General features: G+C 65.4%; 2 protein-coding genes across 2 annotated transcripts; both read right to left on the minus strand.

Annotated features, from left to right (window-relative positions):
• Nucleotides 1-5,520: 5,520 nt before the first annotated feature.
• MUS81 (MUS81 structure-specific endonuclease subunit) lies at nucleotides 5,521-17,794 on the minus strand. Its single transcript, XM_071801453.1, has 16 exons — nucleotides 17,594-17,794; nucleotides 16,955-17,078; nucleotides 16,263-16,330; nucleotides 16,083-16,154; nucleotides 15,488-15,559; nucleotides 15,297-15,355; nucleotides 14,544-14,693; nucleotides 14,356-14,436; nucleotides 13,785-13,900; nucleotides 13,173-13,273; nucleotides 12,188-12,298; nucleotides 10,037-10,132; nucleotides 7,693-7,809; nucleotides 6,420-6,523; nucleotides 6,222-6,305; nucleotides 5,521-5,640 (listed from the first exon to the last, which is right to left on the minus strand). Exons 1-16 carry the CDS (start codon nucleotides 17,732-17,734, stop codon nucleotides 5,574-5,576), a joined length of 1,563 nt encoding a protein of 520 aa, XP_071657554.1. The 5' UTR covers nucleotides 17,735-17,794; the 3' UTR covers nucleotides 5,521-5,573.
• A 97-nt stretch (nucleotides 17,795-17,891) lies between these two features.
• On the minus strand, nucleotides 17,892-23,675 carry BANF1 (barrier to autointegration nuclear assembly factor 1). The gene is made up of 3 exons (XM_065862183.2): nucleotides 23,187-23,675; nucleotides 21,318-21,448; nucleotides 17,892-19,664 (listed from the first exon to the last, which is right to left on the minus strand). The coding sequence occupies exons 2-3, from the start codon at nucleotides 21,441-21,443 to the stop codon at nucleotides 19,518-19,520; spliced, it is 273 nt and encodes a 90-aa protein (XP_065718255.1). The 5' UTR covers nucleotides 21,444-21,448; nucleotides 23,187-23,675; the 3' UTR covers nucleotides 17,892-19,517.
• Between the last annotated feature and the right edge of the window lie 392 nt (nucleotides 23,676-24,067).

A 24,067-nucleotide genomic window follows, 5' to 3' on the forward strand; every position in this document is an offset into this window, starting at 1 on the left:
CAAAAAGGGACCCAGGCATCCAGGAGCACCCCCCAAAAAGGGACCCAGGCGTCCGGGAGCACCCACCCCCCCTCAAAAAGGGACCCAGGCGTCCGGGAGCACCCACCCCCCCCAAAAAGGGACCCAGGCGTCCGGGAGCACCCCCCGAAAAAGGGACCCAGGCGTCCGGGAGCACCCCCCCCAAAAAGGGACCCAGGCGTCCGGGAGGACCCCCCCCAAAAAGGGACCCAGGCGTCCGGGAGCACCCACCCCCCCCAAAAAGGGACCCAGGCATCCGGGAGCACCCAACCCCCAAATAGGGACCCAGGCGTCCGGGAGGACCCCCCAAAAAGGGACCCAGGCGTCCGGGAGCACCCCCCGAAAAAGGGACCCAGGCGTCCGGGAGCACCCACCCCCCAAAAAGGGACCCAGGCATCCGGGAGCACCCACCCCCCCCAAAAAGGGACCCAGGCGTCCAGGAGCACCCCCCAAAAAGGGACCCAGGCATCCGGGAGCACCCACCCCCCCTCAAAAAGGGACCCAGGCGTCCGGGAGCACCCACCCCCCCCAAAAAGGGACCCAGGCATCTGGGAGGACCCACCCCCCAAAAAGGGACCCAGGCGTCCGGGAGCACCCACCCCCCCCAAAAAGGGACCCAGGCATCTGGGAGGACCCACCCCCCAAAAAGGGACCCAGGCGTCCAGGAGCACCCACCCCCCCCAAAAAGGGACCCAGGCGTCCAGGAGCACCCCCCAAAAAGGGACCCAGGCATCCGGGAGCACCCACCCCCCCTCAAAAAGGGACCCAGGCGTCCGTGGTGGGAGGAGGGGTCAGAGCCCTTTATTGTTCCAGTTTGGGGGGGTCCCTCCCAGTTTGAACCCCCAGTTCCTCCCAGTTTGCACTCACCCGCGAGGGCTTGGGGGGGGCACCCTCCTCAGCCCCCCCAGTGCTCCCAGTATCACCAGTAAAGCTCCCAGTGCCACCGGCAGCGCCAGGAGCAGCCCCGCCCGGAGGGACCCAGGCGTCCGGGGACTGGGAGGGGCCCTGGGGGCAACTGGGAGAACTGGGGGGGCAACTGGGGGGGTCACTGGGACAACTGGGGAGGGAACTGGGGGAACTGAGGATGGAACTGGGGGTAACTGGGATTTAGGGGGAGTAACTGGGGGGATCACTGGGATAACTGGGGGGGTCACTGGGGGCAACTGGGATTTAGGGGGAGTAACTGGGGGGGTCACTGGGGATGGAACTGGGGGGATCACTGGGATAACTGGGGGGGTCCCTGGGGGCAACTGGGATTTAGGGGAGGGAACTGGGGGGGTCACTGGGGCAACTGGGGATGGAACTGGGGGGGTCACTGGGATAACTGGGGGGGGAACTGGGGGCAACTGGGATTTAGGGGGAGTAACTGGGGGGGCAACTGGGGGTGTCACTGGGATGACTGGGGGGGTCACTGGGATAATTGGGGATGGAACTGGGGGTAACTGGGATTTAGGGGAGGGAACTGGGGGGACAACTGGGGGGGTCACTGGAAATGGAATTGGGGGGGTCACTGGGATAACTGGGGGGGTCACTGGGGGCAACTGGGATTTAGGGGGAGTAACCGGGGGGGTAACTGGGGGGGTCACTGGGAGGACTGGGGGGGTCACTGGGGGGGTAACTGGGTGCAACTGGGACTTGGGGGGAGTAACTGGGGGGGTCACTGGGATAACTGGGGAGGGAACTGGGGGGGCTTGGGGGTCCCTATGGGGCCAGGGGGGGCCCTGGGGGTCCCCAAATCCATGGGGGTCATTGGGGGGGTCCCCAAATCTATGGCGGTCACTGGGGTCACTTGGGGGGTCCTGGGATCTATAGGGGTTACTGGGGGGGTTGTGGGGGTCCCCAAGTCTATAGGGGTCACTGGGGGGGTCCCCCAATCTATAGGGGTCATTGGGGGGGTCCCCAGGTCTATAGGGGTCACTGGGGGGGCCCCCAAGTCTATAGGGGTCTCCAAGTCTATAGGGGTCACTGGGGGGATCCCTAAACCTATAGGGATCATTGGGGGGGTCCCCAAATCTATAGGGGTCCCCAAGTCCATAAGGATCATTGTGGGGGTCTTGGGACCTATAGGGATCATTGGGGGGGTCCCCAAATCTATAGGGGTCCCCAAGTCCATAAGGATCATTGTGGGGGTCTTGGGACCTATAGGGATCACTGCGGGGGTCCCCAAATCTATAGGGATCACTGGGGGGGTCCCCAAATCTATAGGGGTCACTGGGGGGGTCCCCAGGGCCATAGGGGTCACTGGGGGGGTCCCCATAGGGGTCCCCATAGGGGGCTCTATAGGGCCCATAGGATCCATAGGGGTCCCCATAGGTGTCGGGGTCCCCCCCATAGAGGGGGGCGAGGTCTCCATAGGGGTCGCCATAGGGGTCCCCATAGGGGTCGTGCAAACCCTCGTGCAAATACTCGTGCGAATACTCGTATGACTCCCAGTGCGAGTCCCCGTGCAAATCCTCGTGCAAACCTTGGTCCTCGTGCAAATCCTCGTGCAAGCCTTGGTCCTTGTGCAAATCCTCGTGCACGCCTTGGTCCTCGTGCAAACCTTGGCGCCAATCCTGGTGCAAACCCTGGGCCGAGTCCTCGTGCGAATCCTCGTGCGAACCCTGGTGCGAATTGTTGTGCAAGTGCCGCCGTCCCTCGTGCAAACCCTGGTGCAAATCCCGACCTGAATCCTCGTGCGAATCCTGGTTGAAGCTCTCGTACGAACCCTGGTGCGAATCCTCGTGCAAACGCCGCCGTCCCTCGTGCAAACCCTGGTGTGAATCCTCGTGCAAGCCCTTGTGCAAACGCTGCCATCCTTGGTTCAAATTCCGGCCTGAATCCTCGTGCAAACCGTCGTGCAAACGCTGCCGTCCCTGGTGCGAATCCTCGTGCAAGCCCTTGTGCAAATGCCACCGTTGGTGGTGCAAATCTTGGCCTGAATCCTCGTGCAAACCGTCGTGCAAACGCTGCCGTCCCTGGTGCGAATCCTCGTGCACCCCCTGCTGTCCCTGGTAGGAATCTGGGTGCAAATCCTCGTGCAAACCGTCGTGCGAACGCCGCTGTCCCTGGTGAAAACGGTGCTGTCCCTGGTGTGAATCCTCGTGCAAATCCTCATGGAAACCATCGTGCAAACGCCGCCGTTCCTGGTGCAAATGCCACTGTCCCTGGTGCAAATCCTCGTGCAAATCCTCGTGCAAACGCTGCTGTCCCTGCTGCAAATCCTCGTGCAAACGCCACCGTTCCTGGTGCAAATCCTCGTGCAAACCCTGGTGCAAACCCGGCCGTCCCTCGTTCGGATCCTCGTGCAAACCCTCATGCAAACGCCAGCGTTCCTGGTGCAAACCCTCGTGCAAACGCCTCCGTCCCTGGTGCGAATCCTCGTGCAAGCGCCACCCTTCCTGGTGCAAATTGCCACCTGAATCCTCGCGGAAATCCTTGTGCAAGCCCTCGTGCAAACGCCGCCCTTCCTGGTGCAAATCCTCGTGCAAACCCGGCCGTCCCTGGTTCGGATCCTCGTGCAACCCCTCGTGCAAACGCCAGCGTTCCTGGTGCAAACCCTCGTGCAAACGCCAGCGTTCCTGGTGCAAACCCTCGTGCAAACGCCACTGTCCCTGGTGCGAATCCTTGTGCAAATCCCCGTGCAAGCGCCGCCCTTCCTGGTGCAAATCCTCGTGCAAACCCGGCCGTCCCTGGTTCGGATCCTCGTGCAACCCCTCGTGCAAACGCCAGCGTCCCTGGTGCAAATCCTTGTGCAAATCCCCGTGCAAGCGCCGCCCTTCCTGGTGCGAATCCTCGTGCAAACCCGGCCGTCCCTGGTGCGGATCCTCGTGCAAACGCCACTGTCCCTGGTGCGAATCCTTGTGCAAATCCCCGTGCAAGCGCCGCCCTTCCTGGTGCAAACGGGGCTGTCCCAGGTTTGGACCCTCGTGCGAGCCCTCGTGCGAGCGCGGGCGGGGCCGTGGGCGGGGCCGTGGGCGGGGCCGTCGGGGGGCGGGGCGGCAGCGCCACCCGTCGGGCTGCAGGGCGTGGCCCGGGTGACAGTGACAGGCGAACCCCCCCGGGTGGTTCAGGCACATGTGCTGGCACAGCCCGGGGGTGGCACATTCGTCCCTGTCCCCGCAGCCCGCCCAGCCCCCCCCCGCGCCCCGCACCCACCGGAAGCCGAAGGGACAAGGGCTGGGGGGAGGGGGAGGGGGAGGGGAACCCCAACCTCCCCCACCCAGAGCGGCCAACAGAGCGAGGAGCAGCGGCTGCATCGGGGTGAGCGGAGTGAGGGACCCGGGAGTGCGGGGAGGGACCCAGGGAGGGAGGGGAGGGACCCGGGAGGGAGGGGTTTGGGAGGGGACTCGGGAGAGGGGAGGGACCCAGGAGTTCGGGAGGGGACCCAGGAGTTCGGGAGGGACCCAGGAGTTCGGGAGGGAGTGAGGAGTTCGGGGGGGACCCAGGAGTGCGGGGAGGGACCCGGGAGTGCGGGAGGGGACCAGGGAGGGAGGGGTTTGGGAGGGGACTCGGGAGAGGGGAGGGACCCAGGAGTTCGGGAGGGGACCCAGGAGTTCGGGAGGGACCCAGGAGTTCGGGAGGGAGTGAGGAGTTCGGGGGGGACCCAGGAGTTCGGGAGGGACCCAGGAGTTCGGGAGGGACCCAGGAGTTCGGGAGGGACCCAGGAGTTCGGGAGGGACCCAGGAGTTCGGGTGGACCCAGGAGTGCAGGGAGGGACCCAGGAGTGCGGGAGGGGACCAGGGAGGGAGGGGTTTGGGAGGGGACTCGGGAGAGGGGAGGGACCCAGGAGTTCGGGAGGGACCCAGGAGTTCGGGAGGGACCCAGGAGTTCGGGAGGGAGTGAGGAGTTCGGGGGGGACCCAGGAGTTCGGGAGGGACCCAGGAGTTCGGGAGGGACCCAGGAGTTCGGGAGGGACCCAGGAGTTCGGGAGGGGACCAGGGAGGGAGGGGTTTGGGAGGGGACTCGGGAGAGGGGAGGGACCCAGGAGTTCGGGAGGGACCCAGGAGTTCGGGAGGGACCCAGGAGTTCGGGGAGGGACCCAGGAGTTCGGGAGGGACCCAGGAGTTCGGGGGGGGACCCAGGAGTTCGGGAGGGGACCCAGGAGTTCGGGGGGGACCCAGGAGTGTGGGAGGGGACCCAGGAGTTCGGGTAGGATGCAGAAACTCGGGGACCCAGGCGTCCGGCTGGAGCTCCCCCACCCTCAAGCACTCAGGCCAAGGGCGGCAACGCTGCAGGGTCACACCCAGGGACCCAGGCGTTCGGGAGGGACCCAGGCGTTCGGGAGGGACCCAGAACAACCCCACCCCATTTCTGGGGACTCAGGACCCCAAACTGACCTCAGAGGACCCAGGCGTCCGGGTCCTGCCACCCTCCCCCATCCTATTTGTCTTTTAGGGGACCCAGGCGTCCGAGTGCCTTCCCCTCCCCTCCATCCCCACATTCCAGGGGACCCAGGCATCCGGGTGTCGCCCCCACCCCCCCCAATAAAGCTCCTGCAGCCCCTGTGAGGGGACACGGATGTGGGGACTTTATTGGGGGGGGGGTGACAATGGGGTGACAATGGGGGGTCCCCATCAGGGGAGGGGTCCCCTGGTGCTGTAGAGCTGGGACAGGGAGCGGCTGAGGGACGGACCCAGGTTCCTGTGGGGGAGGAGGGAGGTGAGGACCCAGGCGTCCGGGAGGGACCCAGGAGTTCGGGGGGGGACCCAGGAGTTCGGGAGGGACCCAGGAGTTCGAGAGGGACCCAGGAGTTCGGGAGGGACCCAGGAGTTCGGGGGGGGACCCAGGAGTTCGGGGGGGGACCCAGGAGTTCGGGGGGGGACCCAGGAGTTCGGGAGGGGACCCAGGAGTTCGGGAGAGGACCCAGGAGTTCGGGAGGGACCCAGGAGTTCGGGAGAGGACCCAGGAGTTCGGGAGAGGACCCAGGAGTCCGGGAGGGACCAAGGGGTTGGGGGGGACCCAGGAGTTTGGGAGGGACCCAGGAGTTCGGGAGGGGACCCAGGAGTTCGGGAGGGGACCCAGGAGTTCGGGGAGGGACCCAGGAGTTCGGGGAGGGACCCAGGAGTCCGGGAGGGACCAAGGGGTTGGGGGGGACCCAGGAGTTCGGGAGGGAGTTCGGAGTTTGCGGGGGGGACCCAAGAATTCGGGAGGGACCCAGGAGTTCGGGAGGGACCCAGGAGTTCGGGGGGGACCCAGGCGTCCGGGGGGGGGCGGGGTCTGACCTGTTCCGGGGTCCCCATTGGATGTTGCTCAGCAGCGCCTCCTGCTGCTGGGGGTCGGTGCAGCTCCCATAGGCGGCCATGAGGCTGTGGGGGAGGGGAGGGGGTTGGTGTCGCCCCCCCCCCCCCCATCCCCCACCCCAGGAGGGGACCCAGGCGTCCGGGTGCCCCCTCCCCCCCCCCCGGGGGGGTTCCCGTTACCTGTGGGGGGTGGGGAAGCGGCGCAGCACAGCGCCCGCCCCTCCCCCGCTCAGCCCCCCCAGCTGCAGCAGCTGCCGCGCGAACACGTGACCCACGCTCTGGGGCTGGGGGGGGGGGAGGGGCGGGGTGAGGGGGGTGGGGGGGGCACCCCAAAATATCCCAACAACCCCCCCATGCCCCTCCCCCCACCCCCTTCATCCCCTCCCCCACCCTCTCTTGTTTGGCCCCTCCCCCACCCCCATTGCTGCTCTCTCACCCCTCCCCCATCCCCTCTCGCCCCTCCCCCATCCCCTCTCGCCCCTCCCCCATCCCCTCTCGCCCCTCCCCCATTGCCCCTCCCCCGTTGCTCCTCCCCTCCCCCATTGCCCCGCCCCCATTGCCCCTCCCTCCCCCATTGCCCCTCCCCCACTCCTTTACCCCTCCCCCAATACCCCGCCCACCTCCCTTGCCCCTCCCCTGTTGCTCCTCCCCTCCCCCATTGCCCCTCCCCCATTGCCCCTCACCCATTGCCCCTCCCCCACCCCAATGGCCCCTCCCCCCAACACCCCGCCCTCCCCCCTTGCCCCTCCCCCCTTGCCCCTCCCCCCTTGCCCCTCCCCCACCCCAATGGCCCCTCCCCCACTCCCATTGCCCCTCCCCCACTCCAATGGCCACTCCCCCACCCCAATGGCCCCTCCCCCAACACCCCGCCCTCCCCCCTTGCCCCTCCCCCCTTGCCCCTCCCCCACCCCAGTGGCCCCTCCCCCACCCCAATGGCCCCTCCCCCAACACCCCGCCCACCCCCCTTGCCCCTCCCCCTTGTCCCTCCCCCCCACCCCAATGGCCCCTCCCCCTCATTGCCCCTCCCCCACTCCCATTGCCCCTCCTCCGCCCCAATGGCCCCTCCCCCCATTGCTCCTCCCCCACTCTCACTCCTCCCCCACTGCCCCTCCCCCTCATTGCTCCTCCCCCACTCTCACCCCTCCCCCACTGCCCCTCCCCCACCCCATTGCCCCTCCCCCACTCCCATTGCTCCTCCCCCACTCCAATGGCCCCTCCCCCAACACCCCGCCCACCTCCCTTGCCCCTCCCCCAGTCCCCTTGCCCCTCCCCCCTCGCCCCTACCCCTCCCCCCTCGCCCCTCCCCCTCCCCCCGTCGCCCCTCCCCCCCGCCCCCCCACCCCCTCTCGCCCCTCCCCCCTCCCGCCCCTCCCCCACCCCCCGCCCCTCCCCCACCCCCCCGCCCCTCCCCCACCCCCTCTCGCCCCTCCCCCACCCCCCCGCCCCCCCCCACCTGGCTCCTGCCCATCCCCCGCAGGCTGCCCATGGGGAGGAGGGCGCAGGGCTCCCCTGGGGGCTCCGGGGGCCCCCGCGCGCTGACGTCACCGACCCAGGAGCGGAGCACACGGTGCTGGGGGAGGGGACAGCGGGGTCACCCTGGGGTCACCCCCCATGTCCCCATTGTCCCCCCATGTCCCCAGTGGCCCCCCATTGTCTCCAATGTCCCCATTGTCCACCCATTGTCCCCAATGTCCCAAATGTCCCCATGTCCCCCCATTGTCCCCTATGTCCCATGTTGCCCAAGTCCCCATTGTCCCCAATGTCGCCCCATCGTCCTCATTGCCCCCCATTGTCCCCAAAGTCTCCCCATTGTCCCCAATAGCCCCATCCCCCCCATGTCCCCATTGTTCCCAATGTCCCCATGTCCCCCCATTGTCCCCAGTGTCCCCATGTCCCCCATTGCCCCCCATGTCTCCCATTGTCCCCATGTCCCCCCATCATCCCCATGTCCCCCATTGTCCCCAAAGTCTCCCCAATGTTCCCCCATTGTCCCCAATATCCCCCTGCCCCCCATCCCCCCAATGTCCCCATGTCCCCATTGTCCTCCATGTTCCCCCATTATCCCCAATGTCCCCCCATTGTCCCCATTGCCCCCCAAGTCTCCCCAATGTCCCCCCATTGTCCCCAATATCCCCCTGCCCCCCATCCCCCCAATGTCCCCATGTCCCCATTGTCCCCATGTCCCCCCCTGTCCCCATTGCCCTCCATGTCCCCCCATTGTCCCCAATGTCCCCATGTCCCCCCATTATCTCCATTGCCCCCCATGTCCCCCAAGTCCCCGCAATGTCCCCATTGCCCCCCATGTCCCCATGTCCCCCCATTGCCCCCCATGTCCCCATTGTCCCTCCATTGCCCCCCATGTCCCCCATTGTCCCCATGTCCCCCATTGTCCCCCATGTCCCCATGTCCCCCATGTCCCCATGTCCCCATGTCCCCCATGTCCCTCCATTGCCCCCCATGTCCCCCATTGTCCCCATGTCCCCCCATGTCCCCCATTGTCCCCATGTGCCCCATTGCCCCCCATGTCCCCCCATTGCCCCCCATGCCCCCACATCCCCCCATTGCCCCCCATCTCCCCCATTGCCCCCCATGCCCCACATCCCCCCATTGCCCCCCATCTCCCCCATTGCCCCCCATTGTCCCCATGTCCCCCATTGTCCCCATTGCCCCCCATGTCCCCATGTCCCCCATTGCCCCCCATGTCCCCCATTGTCCCCATGTCCCCCCATTGCCCCCCATTGCCCCCCATGTCCCCATTGCCCCCCATGTCCCCATTGCCCCCCATGCCCCACATCCCCCCATTGCCCCCCATCTCCCCCATTGCCCCCCATGTCCCCCATTGTCCCCATGTCCCCCTATGTCCCCCATTGTCCCCCATGTCCCCATGTCCCCCCATTGCCCCCCATGTCCCCATTGTCCCTCCATTGCCCCCCATGTCCCCCATTGTCCCCATGTCCCCCATTGTCCCCCATGTCCCTCCATTGCCCCCCATGTCCCCCATTGTCCCCATGTCCCCCCATTGCCCCCCATTGTCCCCATGTCCCCCATTGCCCCCCATGTCCCCATTGCCCCCCATGCCCCACATCCCCCCATTGCCCCCCATCTCCCCCATTGTCCCCATGTCCCCCCATTGCCCCCCATGTCCCCATTGCCCCCCATGCCCCACATCCCCCCATGTCCCCCCATGTCCCCCATTGTCCCCATTGTCCCCATGTCCCCCCATGTCCCCCATTGTCCCCATTGCCCCCCATGTCCCCCCATGTCCCCCATTGTCCCCATTGCCCCCCATGTCCCCATGTCCCCCCATTGCCCCCCATGTCCCCATTGTCCCTCCATTGCCCCCATGTCCCCCATTGTCCCCATGTCCCCCATTGTCCCCATGTCCCCCCATTGCCCCCCATTGTCCCCATGTCCCCCATTGCCCCCCATGTCCCCATTGCCCCCCATGCCCCACATCCCCCCATTGCCCCCCATCTCCCCCATTGCCCCCCATGTCCCCCATTGTCCCCATGTCCCCCATGTCCCACATTGTCCCCATGTCCCCCCATTGCCCCCCATGCCCCACATCCCCCCATTGCCCCCCATCTCCCCCATTGCCCCCCATGTCCCCCATTGTCCCCATGTCCCCACATGTCCCACATTGTCCCCATGTCCCCCATGTCCCCCCATTGCCCCCCATGCCCCACATCCCCCCATTGCCCCCCATCTCCCCCATTGCCCCCCATGTCCCCCATTGTCCCCACTGTCCCCATGTCCCCATTGCCCCCCATGTCCCCATTGTCCCCATGTCCCCATACCCGGTATCTCCTCTCCAGGGCGCCCCCCAGCACCCCCAGGTACGCGGCCGTTTCTCGGGGTCCCCCCGTTCTCTTCACGTACAAACCGTCCAGGACCTGGGGGGGGACACGGTGACCCTGCTGACCCCCCAGTCACCCCCAGTCACCCCCAGTCACCCCCCCAGTCACCCCCCATGACCCCCATTGACCCCCCCAGTCACCCCCAGTGACCCCCCCAGTCACCCCCAGTGACCCCCCCAATCACCCCCCCATGACCCCCATTGACCCCCCCAGTCACCCCCAGTGACCCCCCCAATCACCCCCCCATGACCCCCATTGACCCCCCCAGTCACCCCCAGTGACCCCCCCATTGACCCCCCAGTCACCCCCCCATGACCCCCATTGACCCCCCCATGACCCCAGTCACCCCCACCAGTCTGACCCCCCCAGTCACCCCCCCATGACCCCCATTGACCCCATGACCCCAGTCACCCCCATTGACCCCCCCCAGTGACCCCCCCATGACCCCCATTGACCCCCCATTGACCCCCCCAGTCACCCCCACCAGTCACCCCCATTGACCCCCCCATGACCCCCATTGACCCCATTACCCCAGTCACCCCCCCAGTCACCCCCCATGACCCCCATTGACCCCCCAGTCACCCCCCCATGACCCCAGTCACCCCCCCAGTCACCCCCATTGACCCCCTATTGACCCCCCCATGACCCCCATTGACCCCCCATTGACCCCCCCATGACCCCAGTAACCCCCCACCCAGTCACCCCCATTGACCCCCCCCATGACCCCAGTGACCCCCATTGACCCCCATTGACCTTCCCAGTGACCCCCCCCCAGTTACCCCCATTGACCCCCCCCCAGTGACACCCATTGACCCCCAGGTCATCCCCCAGTGACCCACATTGACCCCCCCCCAGTGACCCCCAAGTCACCCACCCCAGTGACCCCAGTGACCCCCATTGACCCCCCTGTCACCTCCCCCAGTGACCCCCACTGATCCCCCCAGTGACCCCCATTGACCCTCTGGTCACCCCCCCCAGTGACCCCGAGTCACCCCCCATTGACCCCCCCCAGTATAACCACTGATCCCCAGTATAACCAGTGACCCCCCCACCCCCTGCCCCAGATGCCTGGGTCCCCCCCAGGGGACAATTTGGGGGGGGACTGGGGGTCACTGGGGGATGTTGGTTATACTGGGGGGGTCACTGGTTATACTGGGGGGGTCACTGGGGGATACTGGTTATACTGGGGGGTCACTGGGGGTCATTGGTTATACTGGGGGGTCACTGGGGATACTGGTTATACTGGGGGGGTCACTGGGGGATACTGGTTATACTGGGGGGCATCACTGGGGGTCATTGGTTATACTGGGGGGTCACTGGGGGATACTGGTTATACTGGGGGGGGTCACTGGGGGATACTGGTTATAATGGGGGGGTCATTGAGGGTCATTGGTTATACTGGGGGGGGTCACTGGGGGATACTGGTTATACTGGGGGGTCACTGGGGGATACTGGTTATACTGGGGGGGGTCACTGGGGGTCATTGGTTATACTGGGGGGTCACTGGGGATACTGGTTATACTGGGGGGGTCACTGGGGGATACTGGTTATACTGGGGGGCATCACTGGGGGTCATTGGTTATACTGGGGGGTCACTGGGGGATACTGGTTATACTGGGGGGGGTCACTGGGGGATACTGGTTATAATGGGGGGGTCATTGAGGGTCATTGGTTATACTGGGGGGGGTCACTGGGGGATACTGGTTATACTGGGGGGTCACTGGGGGATACTGGTTATACTGGGGGGGGTCACTGGGGGTCATTGGTTATACTGGGGGGTCACTGGGGGATACTGGTTATACTGGAGGGCGTCACTGGGGGTCATTGGTTATACTGGGGGGGTCACTGGGGGATACTGGTTATACTGGGGGGGTCACTGGGGGTCATTGGTTATACTGGGGGGGTCACTGGGGGATACTGGTTATACTGGAGGGTCACTGGGGGGGTCTCACTGGTTATCCTGGTCTATACTGGGACCTGTGTGGTGATGGGGGGGTGACTGTGGGGGTCACTGGGGGGGGGTCAGTGGTTACACTGGTGTATACTGGTTTATACTGGTGTATACTGGTTTGTACTGGTTTATACTGGTACCTGGGAGGTGGCGGCCGCCTGGCGCAGGGCTTGGGGGGGCACGGGGAGGGACCCCCGGGGATCCTCGATCAGCAGAACTGGGAACCGGAGCCCGGAGCGGCACAGACGGAACTGGGACCAGTACGGACCAGTAAGAACCAGTACGGACCAGTATGGACCAGTTCAGACCAGTACAGACCAGCACAAACCAGTACAGGTCAGCTCAGACCAGAACTGGAGCCCAGAGTGGCGCAGATGGAACTGGGACCAGTACGGACCAGTACAGACCAGTAAGAACCAGTTCAGACCAGTACGGACCAGTATGGACCAGGTCCACCAGTTAAACCACCCACACACATCACGCACCAGTTTAACACCAGTCCCTCCCAGTTTAACCCCAGTTCCTCCCAGTCCCCCGCAGCCCCCCATTCCAATCCCAGTCCTCCCAGTCCCCCCCAGTCCCCTCCAGTCCCTCCCAGTTCTCCCCATTACAATCCCAGTCCCCCCCATTCCCCTCCCAGTCCTCCCAGTTTAACCCCAGTCCCCCCATTCCCTTCCCAGGTCCCCCCATTACTCCCCAGTCCCCCCCATTCCCTCTCAGTTTAACCCATTCCACTCTCAGTCCCTCCCAGTTTAAACCATTTCCTTCCCAGTCCTCCCAGTTTAACCCCAGTCCCCCCATTCCCTTCCCATGTCCCCCCATTACTCCCCAGTCCCCCCATGTCCCCCCCATTCCCCCTCCCAGTTTAACCCAGTCCCTCAAGTCCATCCCAGTCCCTCCCAGTTTAACCCAGTCCCTCCCAGTCTGTCCCAGTTTAACCCATTCCCCTCCCAGTCCTCCCAGTTTAACCCCAGTCCCCCCATTCCCTTCCCAGTTCCCCCCATTACTCCCCAGTCCCCCCATGTCCCCCCCATTCCCCCTCCCGTTCCCTCCCAGTTTAACCCAGTCCCCCCCAGTCCATCCCAGTCCCCCCCAGTCCCTCCCAGTCCCCCCCAGTCCCCCCACCTTCTGCTCCCGGTACCTCCCATCCCGGAGGCTCCGCCCCAAATCCGCCCCCGATTTCCGCTCGATCACCACATCCAGGACCAGCTCCCGGGGGGCGTGGCCTGCAGGGGGGGTGTGGCCAGAGCAGGGTCACGCCCACACCTCCCCAGGCCCCGCCCATCCCCATGAAAAGGGGTGGGGTCAGCACCCGGCCCCACCCACCCCTCTCCTGGCTCCACCCACCCCTCCAAACCAGTTCCCACCCTCCACTGGCCCCGCCCATTCATCGGCCCCGCCCACAACGCAGGAGGCTCCACCCCTTCACCAGCTGCCCAATCGCTGCCTTTTCCCCTGGCCCCACCCACTGCATTGACCCCACCCCCTGCCCCACTTCAGCCCCGCCCCTTCCATTGGTTCCTCCTCCTCCAGACCCCGCCCCCCTTCCCCTGGTCCCACCCTTCTTCCATAGGCCCCGCCCCTTCCCATGGCGCCTCCCCACTCCCGCCAAGTTCAGCTGTGGCCCCGCCCCTCTCCATGGCCCCGCCCCCTCTCCCCCAACCCTTCCGTTGGCCCCACCCCTCGTTCCCCCACCCCTTCCCTTGTCTCCGCCCACAACCAACAGGCCCCGCCCACCTGGGGGCGGGTTCTTCTCTCGCGCCACCCACAGGAAGTCCCCGAGGTGCAGGCGCCGCAGCAGCAGGGGGCGCTGGGACCCCAACAGGAACGGGGGAACCGAGCCCCCCCCGGCGCTGCAGGTCAAGGGGACCCAGGAGTTCAGGAGGGACCCAGGAGTGCCCCAAGGGACCCAGGAGTGTGGGAGGGGGGACCCAGGAGTTCAAGAGGACCCAGGAGTGCAGGGGAGGACCCAGGAGTTCGGGAGGGACCCAGGAGTGCCCCAAGGAACCCAGGAGTGCAGGGGAGGACCCAGGAGTTCCGGAGGGACCCAGGAGTGCCCCAAGGGACCCAGGAGTGCAGGAGAGGACCCAGGAGTGCGGGAGGGGACCCAGGAGTTTGGGGGGGGACCCAGGAGTGCCCCAAGGGACCCAGGAGTTCAAGAGGACCCAGGAGTTTGGGGGGGACCCAGGAGTTCGGGAGGGGACCCAGGAGATCAGGGGGGACCCAGGAGTGCCCAAAGGGACCCAGGAGTGCAGGGGACAGGTGGACAATGGGGGGGAGGGGACAGTGTGGGGGAGGGGTCAGGCACCCGTTGGCCTCGGTGACGTCAGCGCAGAGAACGATGTCGAATTCGCCGGGTTTGAGCTCAAAATCCTCCTGGGGGGCGGACCTGGGGGGGACCCCGGAGTTCGGGAGGGACCCAGGCATCCGGGAGGGACCCAGGAGTTCTGGGGGACCCAGGAGTTCGGGAGGGACCCAGGAGTTCGGGTGACTCACGATGGGGAGGGGGGAGGGGATATTTCCTCCCCCTCCAGCAGGGGGCGCTCCTCCCCGGACGCCTGGGTCCTCCTGGATGGGGGCGGAGCTTCCAGGGCAGCATCAGCCAATCGTTGGGCCAGGATTTGACCCTGAGGGGTCAACGAGTACCTGGCGGGGAAGGAAGGGGGGATCAGGAGTGTTCCTGGAGGGACCCAGGCGTCCGGGAGGGGACCCAGGAGTTCAGGGAGGGACCCAGGAGTTCGGGAGGGGACCCAGGAGTTCGGGAGGGACCCAGGAGTTCAGGAGGGACACAGGAGTTCAGGGAGGGACCCAGGAGTTCAGGGAGGGACCCAGGAGTTCAGGGAGGGACCCAGGAGTTCGGGAGGGACCCAGGAGTTCGGGGGGGACCCAGGAGTTCAGGGAGGGACCCAGGAGTTCGGGAGGGACCCAGGAGTTCAGGGAGGGACCCAGGAGTTCGGGAGGGGACCCAGGAGTTCAGGGGGGACCCAGGAGTTCGGGGGGGACCCAGGAGTTCGGGGGGGGACCCAGGAGTTCGGGAGGGACCCAGGAGTTCGGGAGGGACCCAGGAGTCCAGGGGGACCCAGGAGTTCAGGAGGGGACCCAGGCATCCGGGGGGACCCAGGAGTTCAGGAGGGGACCCAGGCGTCCGGGGGGACCCAGGCGGTCGGGAGGGGACCCAGGAGTTCAGGGGGACCCAGGAGTTCGGGAGGGACCCAGGAGTGCGGGAGGGACCCAGGCGTCCGGGCGAACCGGGCGGGGCGGCCGTGTCGCTGCAGAAGGTTCCGGCGCAGGGGGGGGCCCAGAGCTGCCTGTGGGGGGAGGGGCCACATCTGGGGTCACCCCCGAGCGTGGGGGGGAGGGGCAGGATGGGGGGAGGGGAGGGGAAAGGGGCGGGGCTGCCGCTGCCGCCCGTTCACTCTGGTCCCTACTGACGACGTTACCCGGGTGAGGGGCCGATCGCACAGCGGCTGCGCCCGGCGGAGAAGCTCCGGCTCTGGGAGGGGCTCTGAGCTCTGGGGGGTGGGGCTTGTGGTGAGGACCCAGGCGTCCGGGCCCTGGCTCCACTACAGGGGACCCAGGAGTCCAGGGGGGACCCAGGAGTGCCCCAGGGACCCAGGTGTTGGGGGGGACCCAGGAGTGCCCCAGGGACCCAGGTGTTCAGGGGGGGACCCAGGAGTGCCCCAGGGACCCAGGAGTGCCCCAGGGACCCAGGTGTTCAGGGGGGGACCCAGGAGTGCCCCAGGAACTCAGAATTTGGGGGGAACCCAGGAGTGCCCCAAGGACCCAGGAGTTCAGGGGAGGACCCGAGAGTACCCCAGGGACCCAGGAGTTCAGGGGGCACCCAGGAGTTATGGGGGGAACCCAGGAGTGCCCCAGGGACCCAGGTGTCCAGGGGGGGACCCAGGAGTTCGGGGGGAGGGCCCAGGAGTGCCCCAAGGACCCAGGAGTTCAGGGGAGGACCCAGGAATGCCCCAGGGACTCAGGTTCTCTGGAGGGACCCAGGCGTCCGGAGGGGACCCAGGCGTCCGGGCTCACCTGGTGCAGGGTCAGCAGGAGGGCGTGGCTTCCTGAGCGGGGGCGGGGCCGGAAGTCACGGGGGGGGCGGTGCTGAGGGGGGGGTGAGGGTTCAGTGACCAGGGGGACCCAGGTGTCCGGGCCCCCCCCCCTCCACAGGGGACCCAGGCATCCGGGGGGAGGGGGGATGGTGCCGCTCACCGTGGGCGGGGCCGGGGGCGTGTCCAGACCCCTCCCCTCTGCGGGGGGGGTGGGGGGGAGCCCTTGCTCTGGCAGGATTGAGATGCAAATCATTATGCAAATCAGCACAGTAATTAGCGCACAAATGAGCCCCATTGGAGCCACAGCCACGCAGGCCCCGCCCCCTCCCAGACTCAGGTGTTCGGGAGGGACCCAGGAGTGCCCCAAGGGACCCAGGAGTTCGGGAGGGACCCAGGAGATCAAGGCGGAGGACCCAGGAGTGCCCCAGGGACCCAGGAGTTCGGGAGGGACCCAGGAGTGCCCCAAGGACCCAGGAGTTCAGGAGGGACCCAGGAGATCAAGGCGGGGAACCCAGGAGTTCGGGAGGGACCCAGGAGTGCCTGGGAGGGACCCAGGAGTGCCCCAGGGACCCAAGAGTTCGGGGGGGACCCAGGAGATCAAGGCGGGGGATTCAGGAGATCGGGAAGGACCCAGGAGTGCCCCAGGGACCCAGGAGTTTGGGAGGGGACCCAGGAGTGCCCCAGGGACCCAGGTGTTCTGGGGGGACCCAGGAGATCAAGGCGGGGGACCCAGGAATTCGGGAGGGACCCAGGAGTGCCCCAGGTATCCGGGCTCACCTGGTACAGGACTAGCAGCTCCCCAAACCCCGCCCCTTTCTCAAACCCCGCCCACCCTCCCCAGGCCCCGCCCACCCGCGCGGTGCCGCCGCAGCCGCTCGTCCAATCGGCGGCAGAGGGCGGGGCCGAAGTGCTTCAAGATGGCGGCGGCGCGACCCGAGCGCAGCGGCAGCGGGAACCGGGACAGGGAGCGCAGGGCCTGGGGACACAGGGACCCAGGCGTCCGGGAGGGACCCAGGCGTGCCCCAGGGACCCAGGCATTCGAGAGACCCAACAGAGGACCCAGGAGTTCGGGAGGGACCCAGGCGTCCGGGAGGGACCCAGGAGTGCCCCAGGGACCCAGGCGTTCGGGAGACCCAACAGAGGACCCAGGAGATCTGGAGACCCAACAGAGGACCCAGGAGTGCCCCAGGGACCCAGGAGTTCGGGAGACCCAGTAGAGGACCCAGGAGTTCGGGAGGGACCCAGGCGTTCGGAAGACCCAATAGAGGACCCAGGAGTGCCCCGGGGACCCAGGTGTTGGGGAGACCCAACAGAGGACCCAGGAGTTCGGGGGGACCCAGGTGTTCGGGAGTGCCAACAGAGGACCCAGGAGCTCGGGAAGGGACCCAGGCGTTCAGGGGGGACCCAGGAGTTCGGGGGGGACCCAGGAGTTCCCGCCAACATCCGGGTCTTTCCCCCCCACTCTCAGGTCTCGTCTCTCCGCTCACCCACCCGCTCGTAGACGCCTCTGGCCGCGGTCCCTGCGGCCTCGTCCCGCCATTCCCGGAGCCAGCGGGCGAACAGCGGGTTGGGGAAGCGACGGGAACGGCAACGGGAGCGGGACGGGCCCGGCGGAGCAGCGGCCGCCGCCATCGCCCCCACCGGCCCGGCCTCCGCGCCGCTACAGAGCGCCGCCCCACACCGGAAGCGCCGCCCGGCTCCCTCACGGCCGCTCTAGGCCGGCGGGAGGTCCCGCTTTACTGCTCTGGGGGTGTTGAGTCACCCAAGTCCCGCCCCCGTGGGGGGGAAATCAGCAAAAAGTTTTTATTTTCTAGAAAAAAACGCATTTTACATAGAAATTTGGCGAGGGAGGTGGGGGGGGCGCCCCCAAAATGACGTAAAGAGTCCAAAATGAGCCCAGAATGACATGAAATGAGCCCAAACTACACCCGGAGTGGGGAGGGTTGGGACCCCCCCCAAAATGACATAAAGTGAGCCCAAAATGACACGAAATGAGACCAAACCATCCCGGGGAAGGGGGGGCGCCCCCAATATGACCTAAAATGAGCCCAAAATGACATCAAATGAGCCCAAAATGACACCAAATGAGCCCAAACCATCCCCAACGTGGGGAGGGTTGGGACCCCCCCAAAATGACACCAAATGAACCCAAAATGACACCAAATGAGCTCAAACCTCCCGCAGCATGGGGAGGGGACACAGTGACCCCAGGGGGGGGCCCAAACCCCTTTGGGGGGGGGCAGCACCAGTGGGGGGGGTCACGGTGTCCCCAGGGGGGGGATTTGGGGTCACATGGGGGTCAAGGGGGGGAAATTTGGGGGTTCAGGAGGGTCTGGGGGGGTCGTTGTCACATTTTGGGGGGGTCTGTATTTGGGGGTTCAGATGGTTCAATTTTTGGGGGGGACTCAGAGAAAGTGTCACCCCCGCTATGCACTTGGTACAGCCCAGAGCCATAGCGTGCCCAGGGCGCATTTTGGGGTTTTTTGGGGCGATTTCTGGTGATTTTGGGATCAGATTTTTTCAGGGAGACTCGGCGGGGGGGTCTGTATTTTGGGGTTCACAGGGTTCCATCTTTGGGGGGGGCTCAGGGAAGGTATCACCCCCCCCATTTTACCCCCAGACCCCCTGAGCTCTGTGGGGTCTCTGGGTGCCTGGGGCAGGTTATGATATATTTTGGGGGGGATTTGTTTTTTTGGGGAAGATTTTGGGTCTTTTTGGGGTGATTTTTTGGGTTTTTGGGGTCCATTTTTTAGGGGAGGGGTTATTTTGGGGTCCAGGGGCAGCCAAATCTGTAATTCCGGGGGTATCATTTTTTTTGGGGGGGGGGGGCTCAGAGAAGGCATCACCCCCCACGCACTTGGTACAGCCCAGAGCCCTGGGCGCCCAGGGCGCATTTTGGGTTGGATTTTGGGGTTTTTCGGGGCGATTTCTGGGGATTTTGGGGTCGGGCTTCTGGGGGGGGGGTGCGGGAGGGGGTGTATTTTGGGGTTCAGAGTGTTCCATCTTTGGGGAGGCTCAGGGAAGGGATCACCCCCCCATTTTATCCCCAGACCCCCTGAGCTCTGTGGGGTCTCTGGGTGCCTGGGGCAGATTATGATACATTGGGGGGGGGGGTGGGGTGTTGAGGGGGGGTTGATTTGGGGCTTTTTTGGGGTGATTTGGGTTTTTTTGGGGGGGATTTTGGGGGTCTTTTTTTTCGGGGGGTCCATATCTGCAGGTTTGGAACTTCCCATTTTTGGGGAGGGGGGGGGTCAGTGAAGGCATCACCCCCCACGCACTTGGTACAGCCCAGAGCCACTGGGCGCCCAGGGCGCATTTTGGGTTGGATTTTGGGGTTTTTCGGGGCGATTTCTGGGGATTTTGGGGTCGGGATTTTTGGGGAGGGTGCGGGAGGGGGTGTATTTTGGGGGGGCGCTCAGAGGAAGGCGTCGCACCATTCCCGCAGGCAGCCGGCGCAGTCCCGCGCCTGCCGCGCGTTGGCCCCGCACGTCTCCTTGAGCCACTCGCCGAACAGCGACTCGTCCTTGCGCAGCACCAGGAACTGGCCCAGGACCACGTACGCCTGGGGACAGGGACAAGGACACGGTGACAATGACATGGGGACACCCCCACGGGGTCACCGGGGCACCCTCCGGGCTCTTTGTCCCATTCCCGGGTCCCCAATAGGGTCTTTGTCCCACCCACGATGTCCCCAAGGCCACCCGTTTCCATCCCCAAGTACATCCCTGTGTCCCCAACAGCGTCCTTGTCACCTCCCCAGGGTCCCCAGCAGGGTCCCCGTGTCCCCAACAGGGTTTTTGTCCCACCCCTGGGTCCCCAAATGGGTCTTTGTCAACCCCACGATGTCCCCAAGGCCACCCCTGTGTTCACCCCCAAGTGCATCCCAGTGTCCCCAACAGGGTCCCCATGTCCCCAACAGGGTCCTTGTCCCAGCTCCAGGTCCCCAACAGGGTCCCTGCCCCACCACGATGTCCCCAAGGCCACCCCTGTGTCCACCCCCAAGTGCATCCCAGTGTCCCCATGTCCCCAACAGGGTCCTTGTCCCACCTCCAGGTCCCCAATGGGGTCCCTGTCCCACCACGATGTCCCCAAGGCCACCCCTGTGTCCACCCCCAAGTGCATCCCAGTGTCCCCATGTCCCCAACAGGGTCCTTGTCCCACCTCCAGGTCCCCAATGGGGTCCCTGTCCCACCACGATGTCCCCAAGGCCACCCCTGTGTCCACCCCCAAGTGCATCCCAGTGTCCCCATGTCCCCAACAGGGTCCTTGTCCCAGCTCCAGGTCCCCAATGGGGTCCCTGTCCCACCACGATGTCCCCAAGGCCACCCCTGTGTTCACCCCCAAGTGCATCCCAGTGTCCCCATGTCCCCAACAGGGTCCTTGTCCCAGCTCCAGGTCCCCAATGGTGTCCCTGTGTCCCACCACGATGTCCCCAAGGCCACCCCTGTGTTCACCCCCAAGTGCATCCCAGTGTCCCCAACAGGGTCCCCATGTCCCCAACAGGGTCCTTGTCACCTCCCCAGGGTCCCCATGGGGTCCCTGTGTCACCCCCAGGGTCCCTGTGTCACCCCCATGTCCCCACAGGCCTCTTTGTCCCACCCCCAGATCCCCAATAGGGTCCCTGTCCCCCCCACGGTGTCCCCAAGGCCACTCCTGTGTCCACCTCCAAGTGTCCCCAACAGGGTCCCCGTGTCCCCAACAGGGTCCTTGTCACCTCCCCAGGGTCCCCACTGGGTCCCTGTGTCACCCCCAGGGTCACTGTCCCCACCCATGTGTCCCCAAAAGGGTCCTTGTCCCCACATCTGTGTCCCTTTGGGGTCATCAAACCCCCCTTGGGGACCCCTTTGGGGACAACAAGTCCCCAAGTGTCCCCAAATGTCCCCAACATGCCTCTAAGTGGCCCCAAGGTCTCCCCAAGTGTCTCTAAGCGTCCCCAGACTGTCCCCAAGGTCTCCCCAGTGTCCCCAACATGTCTCTAGGTGTCCCCAATGTGTCCCCAATGTGCCCTTAAGTGTCCCAGACTGTCCCCAAGATGTCTCTAAGTGTCCCCAATGCATCCCCAAATGTCCCCAATGTCTAAATGTCCCCAAGGTGTCCCCAAGTGTCCCCAGACTGTCCCCAACATGTCTCTAAGTGTCTCCACACCATTCCAAATGTCTCCCCAAGTGTCCCCAAGGTGTCCCCCAGTGTCCCCAAGGTGTCCCCAGTGTCCCACCTTGTCAAAGCCCTTCTCCTCCAGCTTCTTGCCCAGCACCTCCCCGATCCCTGCCAGTGTCCCCACGGGTTTGTCACCCATGGGCTCGGCCACGAAGTCCCGGTGCTTCTGTGACGTGGAGGACATGGTGCCTGGGGACATCAGGGGACATTGGGGACATCAGGGATATAGGGGACATCAGCGGACATCGGGATATGGGGATATCAGGGGACATTGGGGACATCAGGGGTATCAGAGTACATCAGGGGACATTAGGGACATTGGGATAGGGGGATATCAGGGGACATTGGGGACATGGGGATATCAGGGGACATCAGAGGACATTGGGGACATCGGGGACATTGGGATATGGGGATATCAGGGGACATCAGGGGACATTGGGGACATCAGGGACACTGGGATATGGGGATATCAGGGAACATTGGGAACATCAGGGACATTGGGATATGGGGATATCAGGGGACATGAGGGGACATTGGGGACATCACGGACATTCGGATATGGGGATATCAGGGGACATTGGGGGACATGGGGACATCAGGGGATATGGGAACACTGGGGATGTTGGTGACATGGGGATATGGGGACACCAGGGGACATTGGGATATGGGGATATCAGGGGACATTGGGGACATCAGGGAAATTGGGATATGGGGATATCAGGGGACATTGGGGACGTTGGGACATTAAGGACATGGGGACATTGGGGACATCAGGGATATGGGGACACCAGGGGACATCAGGGACATGGGGATGGTGGTGGGGGGCAGGGACATAGGGACAGTGAGAGGGGATGGGGACAGTGCAGGGATGTGGGGACATCAGGGGACATGGGGACACTGGGCGGACAGTGGGGAACACAGGGACAGCACGGGGGGGACATGGGGACAGTGAGGGGGGACATGGGGACATCAGGAGACGTGGGGACAGTGAGGGGGGATATGGGAAGAGAGATATGGGGACAAACCAAGGGGGACATGGGGACATCAGGGGACAGTGGGGGGATGTGGGGACACTGGGGGGCACATGGGAATGGGGACAAACCAAGGGGGACATGGGGACACTGGGGGGGACATGGGGACATTGGGGAGGGACATGGGGACATCAGGGGACAGTGGGGGGACACGGGGATGGGGACAAACCAAGGGGGACATGGGAACATCAGGGACATGGGGACATCAGGGGACAGTAGGGGGACGTGGGGACATGGGGATGGGGACAAACCAAGGGGGACATGGGGACACTGGGGGAGACATGGGGACATCAGGGGACAGTGGGGGGACGTGGGGACACTGGGGGGGACATGGGAATGGGGACAAACCAAGGGGGACATGGGGACACTGGGGGGGACATGGGGATATCAGGGGACAGTGGGGGGACGTGGGGACACTGGGGGGGACATGGGAATGGGGACAAACCAAGGGGGACATGGGGACACTGCGGGGGACACGGGGACATTGGGGAGGGACATGGGGACATCAGAGGACAGTGGGGGGATGTGGGGACACTGGGGGGGACATGGGGATGGGGACAAACCAAGGGGGACATGGGAACATCAGGGACATGGGGACACTGGGGGGACGTGGGGACAGGGGGATGGGGAGAAATCAGGGGGGACATGGGGACAAACCAAGGGGGACACAGGGACAGGGGGGGACACGGGGACACTAAGGGGGGGACACATGAAGGACCGGGGTGGGGGGGTCGGGCCCAGGGGGCGACACGCGGGGCCACTGAGGGAACACGGAGCCCACGGGCGACACAGGGACCCCCCCGGGAGCCCTGGGGACACGGGAACCCCCCCGCCCCCTCCCTTTGTCCCCAATTTGTCCCCAATTTGTCCCCAATTCGTGTCCCCCCCCCGCTCACCGGCCCCTCGGTGCCTCCAACCGCCACTCCCGCCTCAGGCCCTGCGCGCTGGCGTCACTTCCGGCAGCGCCGGCGGAAACGAGCAGCGAGGCGGGAAGTAGAGCGGCGGCTCTGGGAGGGCGAAGGGAGCACAGAGATGGGGGGCGGAGAGTCCTCCGGCTCAAAGGGGACGTTTTGGGGCAAAAAAGAAGAGATTCGGTGAAAATAAACAGGGATTTGGGGGCAAGAAAAGGAAGATTTGGGCCACGAAAAGCCGCAAAGGCTCCAAATTCACCAGAAAGCGGATAAACGGCGGGAAAACGCCCAAAATAGAGGGCGGGGCCGCGAGGAGCCGGGGACTACGCCCATTATACAAACGAAGCGCTGCGAGCCCCGCCCCTTATGCAAATTGAACGGGTGACCACGCCCCCTTGGCATTTCCCGCGCTTTTGAGCGGCTCCCGCGGGGGCGTGAAAACGGGACCCCCCGCTCCCGAACGCCTGGGTCCACCCGAACGCCTGGGTCCACCCGAACGCCTGGGTCCCTCCCCGAACTCCTGGGTCCCCTCCCGCACTCCTGGGTCGCTCCCGAACTCCTGGGTCCCCTCCCGCACTCCTGGGTCCCTCCTTGAACTCCTGGGTACCCCCCGGACTCCTGGGTCCCTCCCGAACTCCTGGGTCCCCCTCCACCCTCTATGTCCCCGAACTCCTGGGTCCCTCCCGAACTCCTGGGTCCCTCCCCCGGACTCCTGGGTCCCCCTGAACTCCTGGGTCCCTCCCCGAACTCCTGGGTCCCTCCCCGAACTCCTGGGTCCCCCCAATAACTTAAATCCCCCAAAATCCAACAACTCCCTTTATTCTCCCCACCACCCCCCTCCCATTATTTTGGGGACCCCCGTGGTG

Source organism: Patagioenas fasciata, chromosome 39 (genome assembly GCF_037038585.1).
Source record: "Patagioenas fasciata isolate bPatFas1 chromosome 39, bPatFas1.hap1, whole genome shotgun sequence".
Taxonomy (NCBI): domain Eukaryota; kingdom Metazoa; phylum Chordata; class Aves; order Columbiformes; family Columbidae; genus Patagioenas; species Patagioenas fasciata.

Bases quoted from the DNA above. Each gene is read 5' to 3' on its own strand.
- MUS81 (XM_071801453.1), bottom strand. From the start codon at position 17,734: ATGGCGGCGGCCGCTGCTCCGCCGGGCCCGTCCCGCTCCCGTTGCCGT. The intron at 17,079-17,593 runs GTGGGTGAGCGG...CTGTGTCCCCAG, and splicing joins CCAGAGGCGTCTACGAGCGG to GCCCTGCGCTCCCTGTCCCG. The intron at 10,133-12,187 runs GTACCAGTATAA...GTCCCCCCCCAG, and splicing joins AGGCGGCCGCCACCTCCCAG to GTCCTGGACGGTTTGTACGT.
- BANF1 (XM_065862183.2), bottom strand. From the start codon at position 21,443: ATGTCCTCCACGTCACAGAAGCACCGGGACTTCGTGGCCGAGCCCATG. The intron at 19,665-21,317 runs GTGGGACACTGG...CCCTGTCCCCAG, and splicing joins AGGAGAAGGGCTTTGACAAG to GCGTACGTGGTCCTGGGCCA.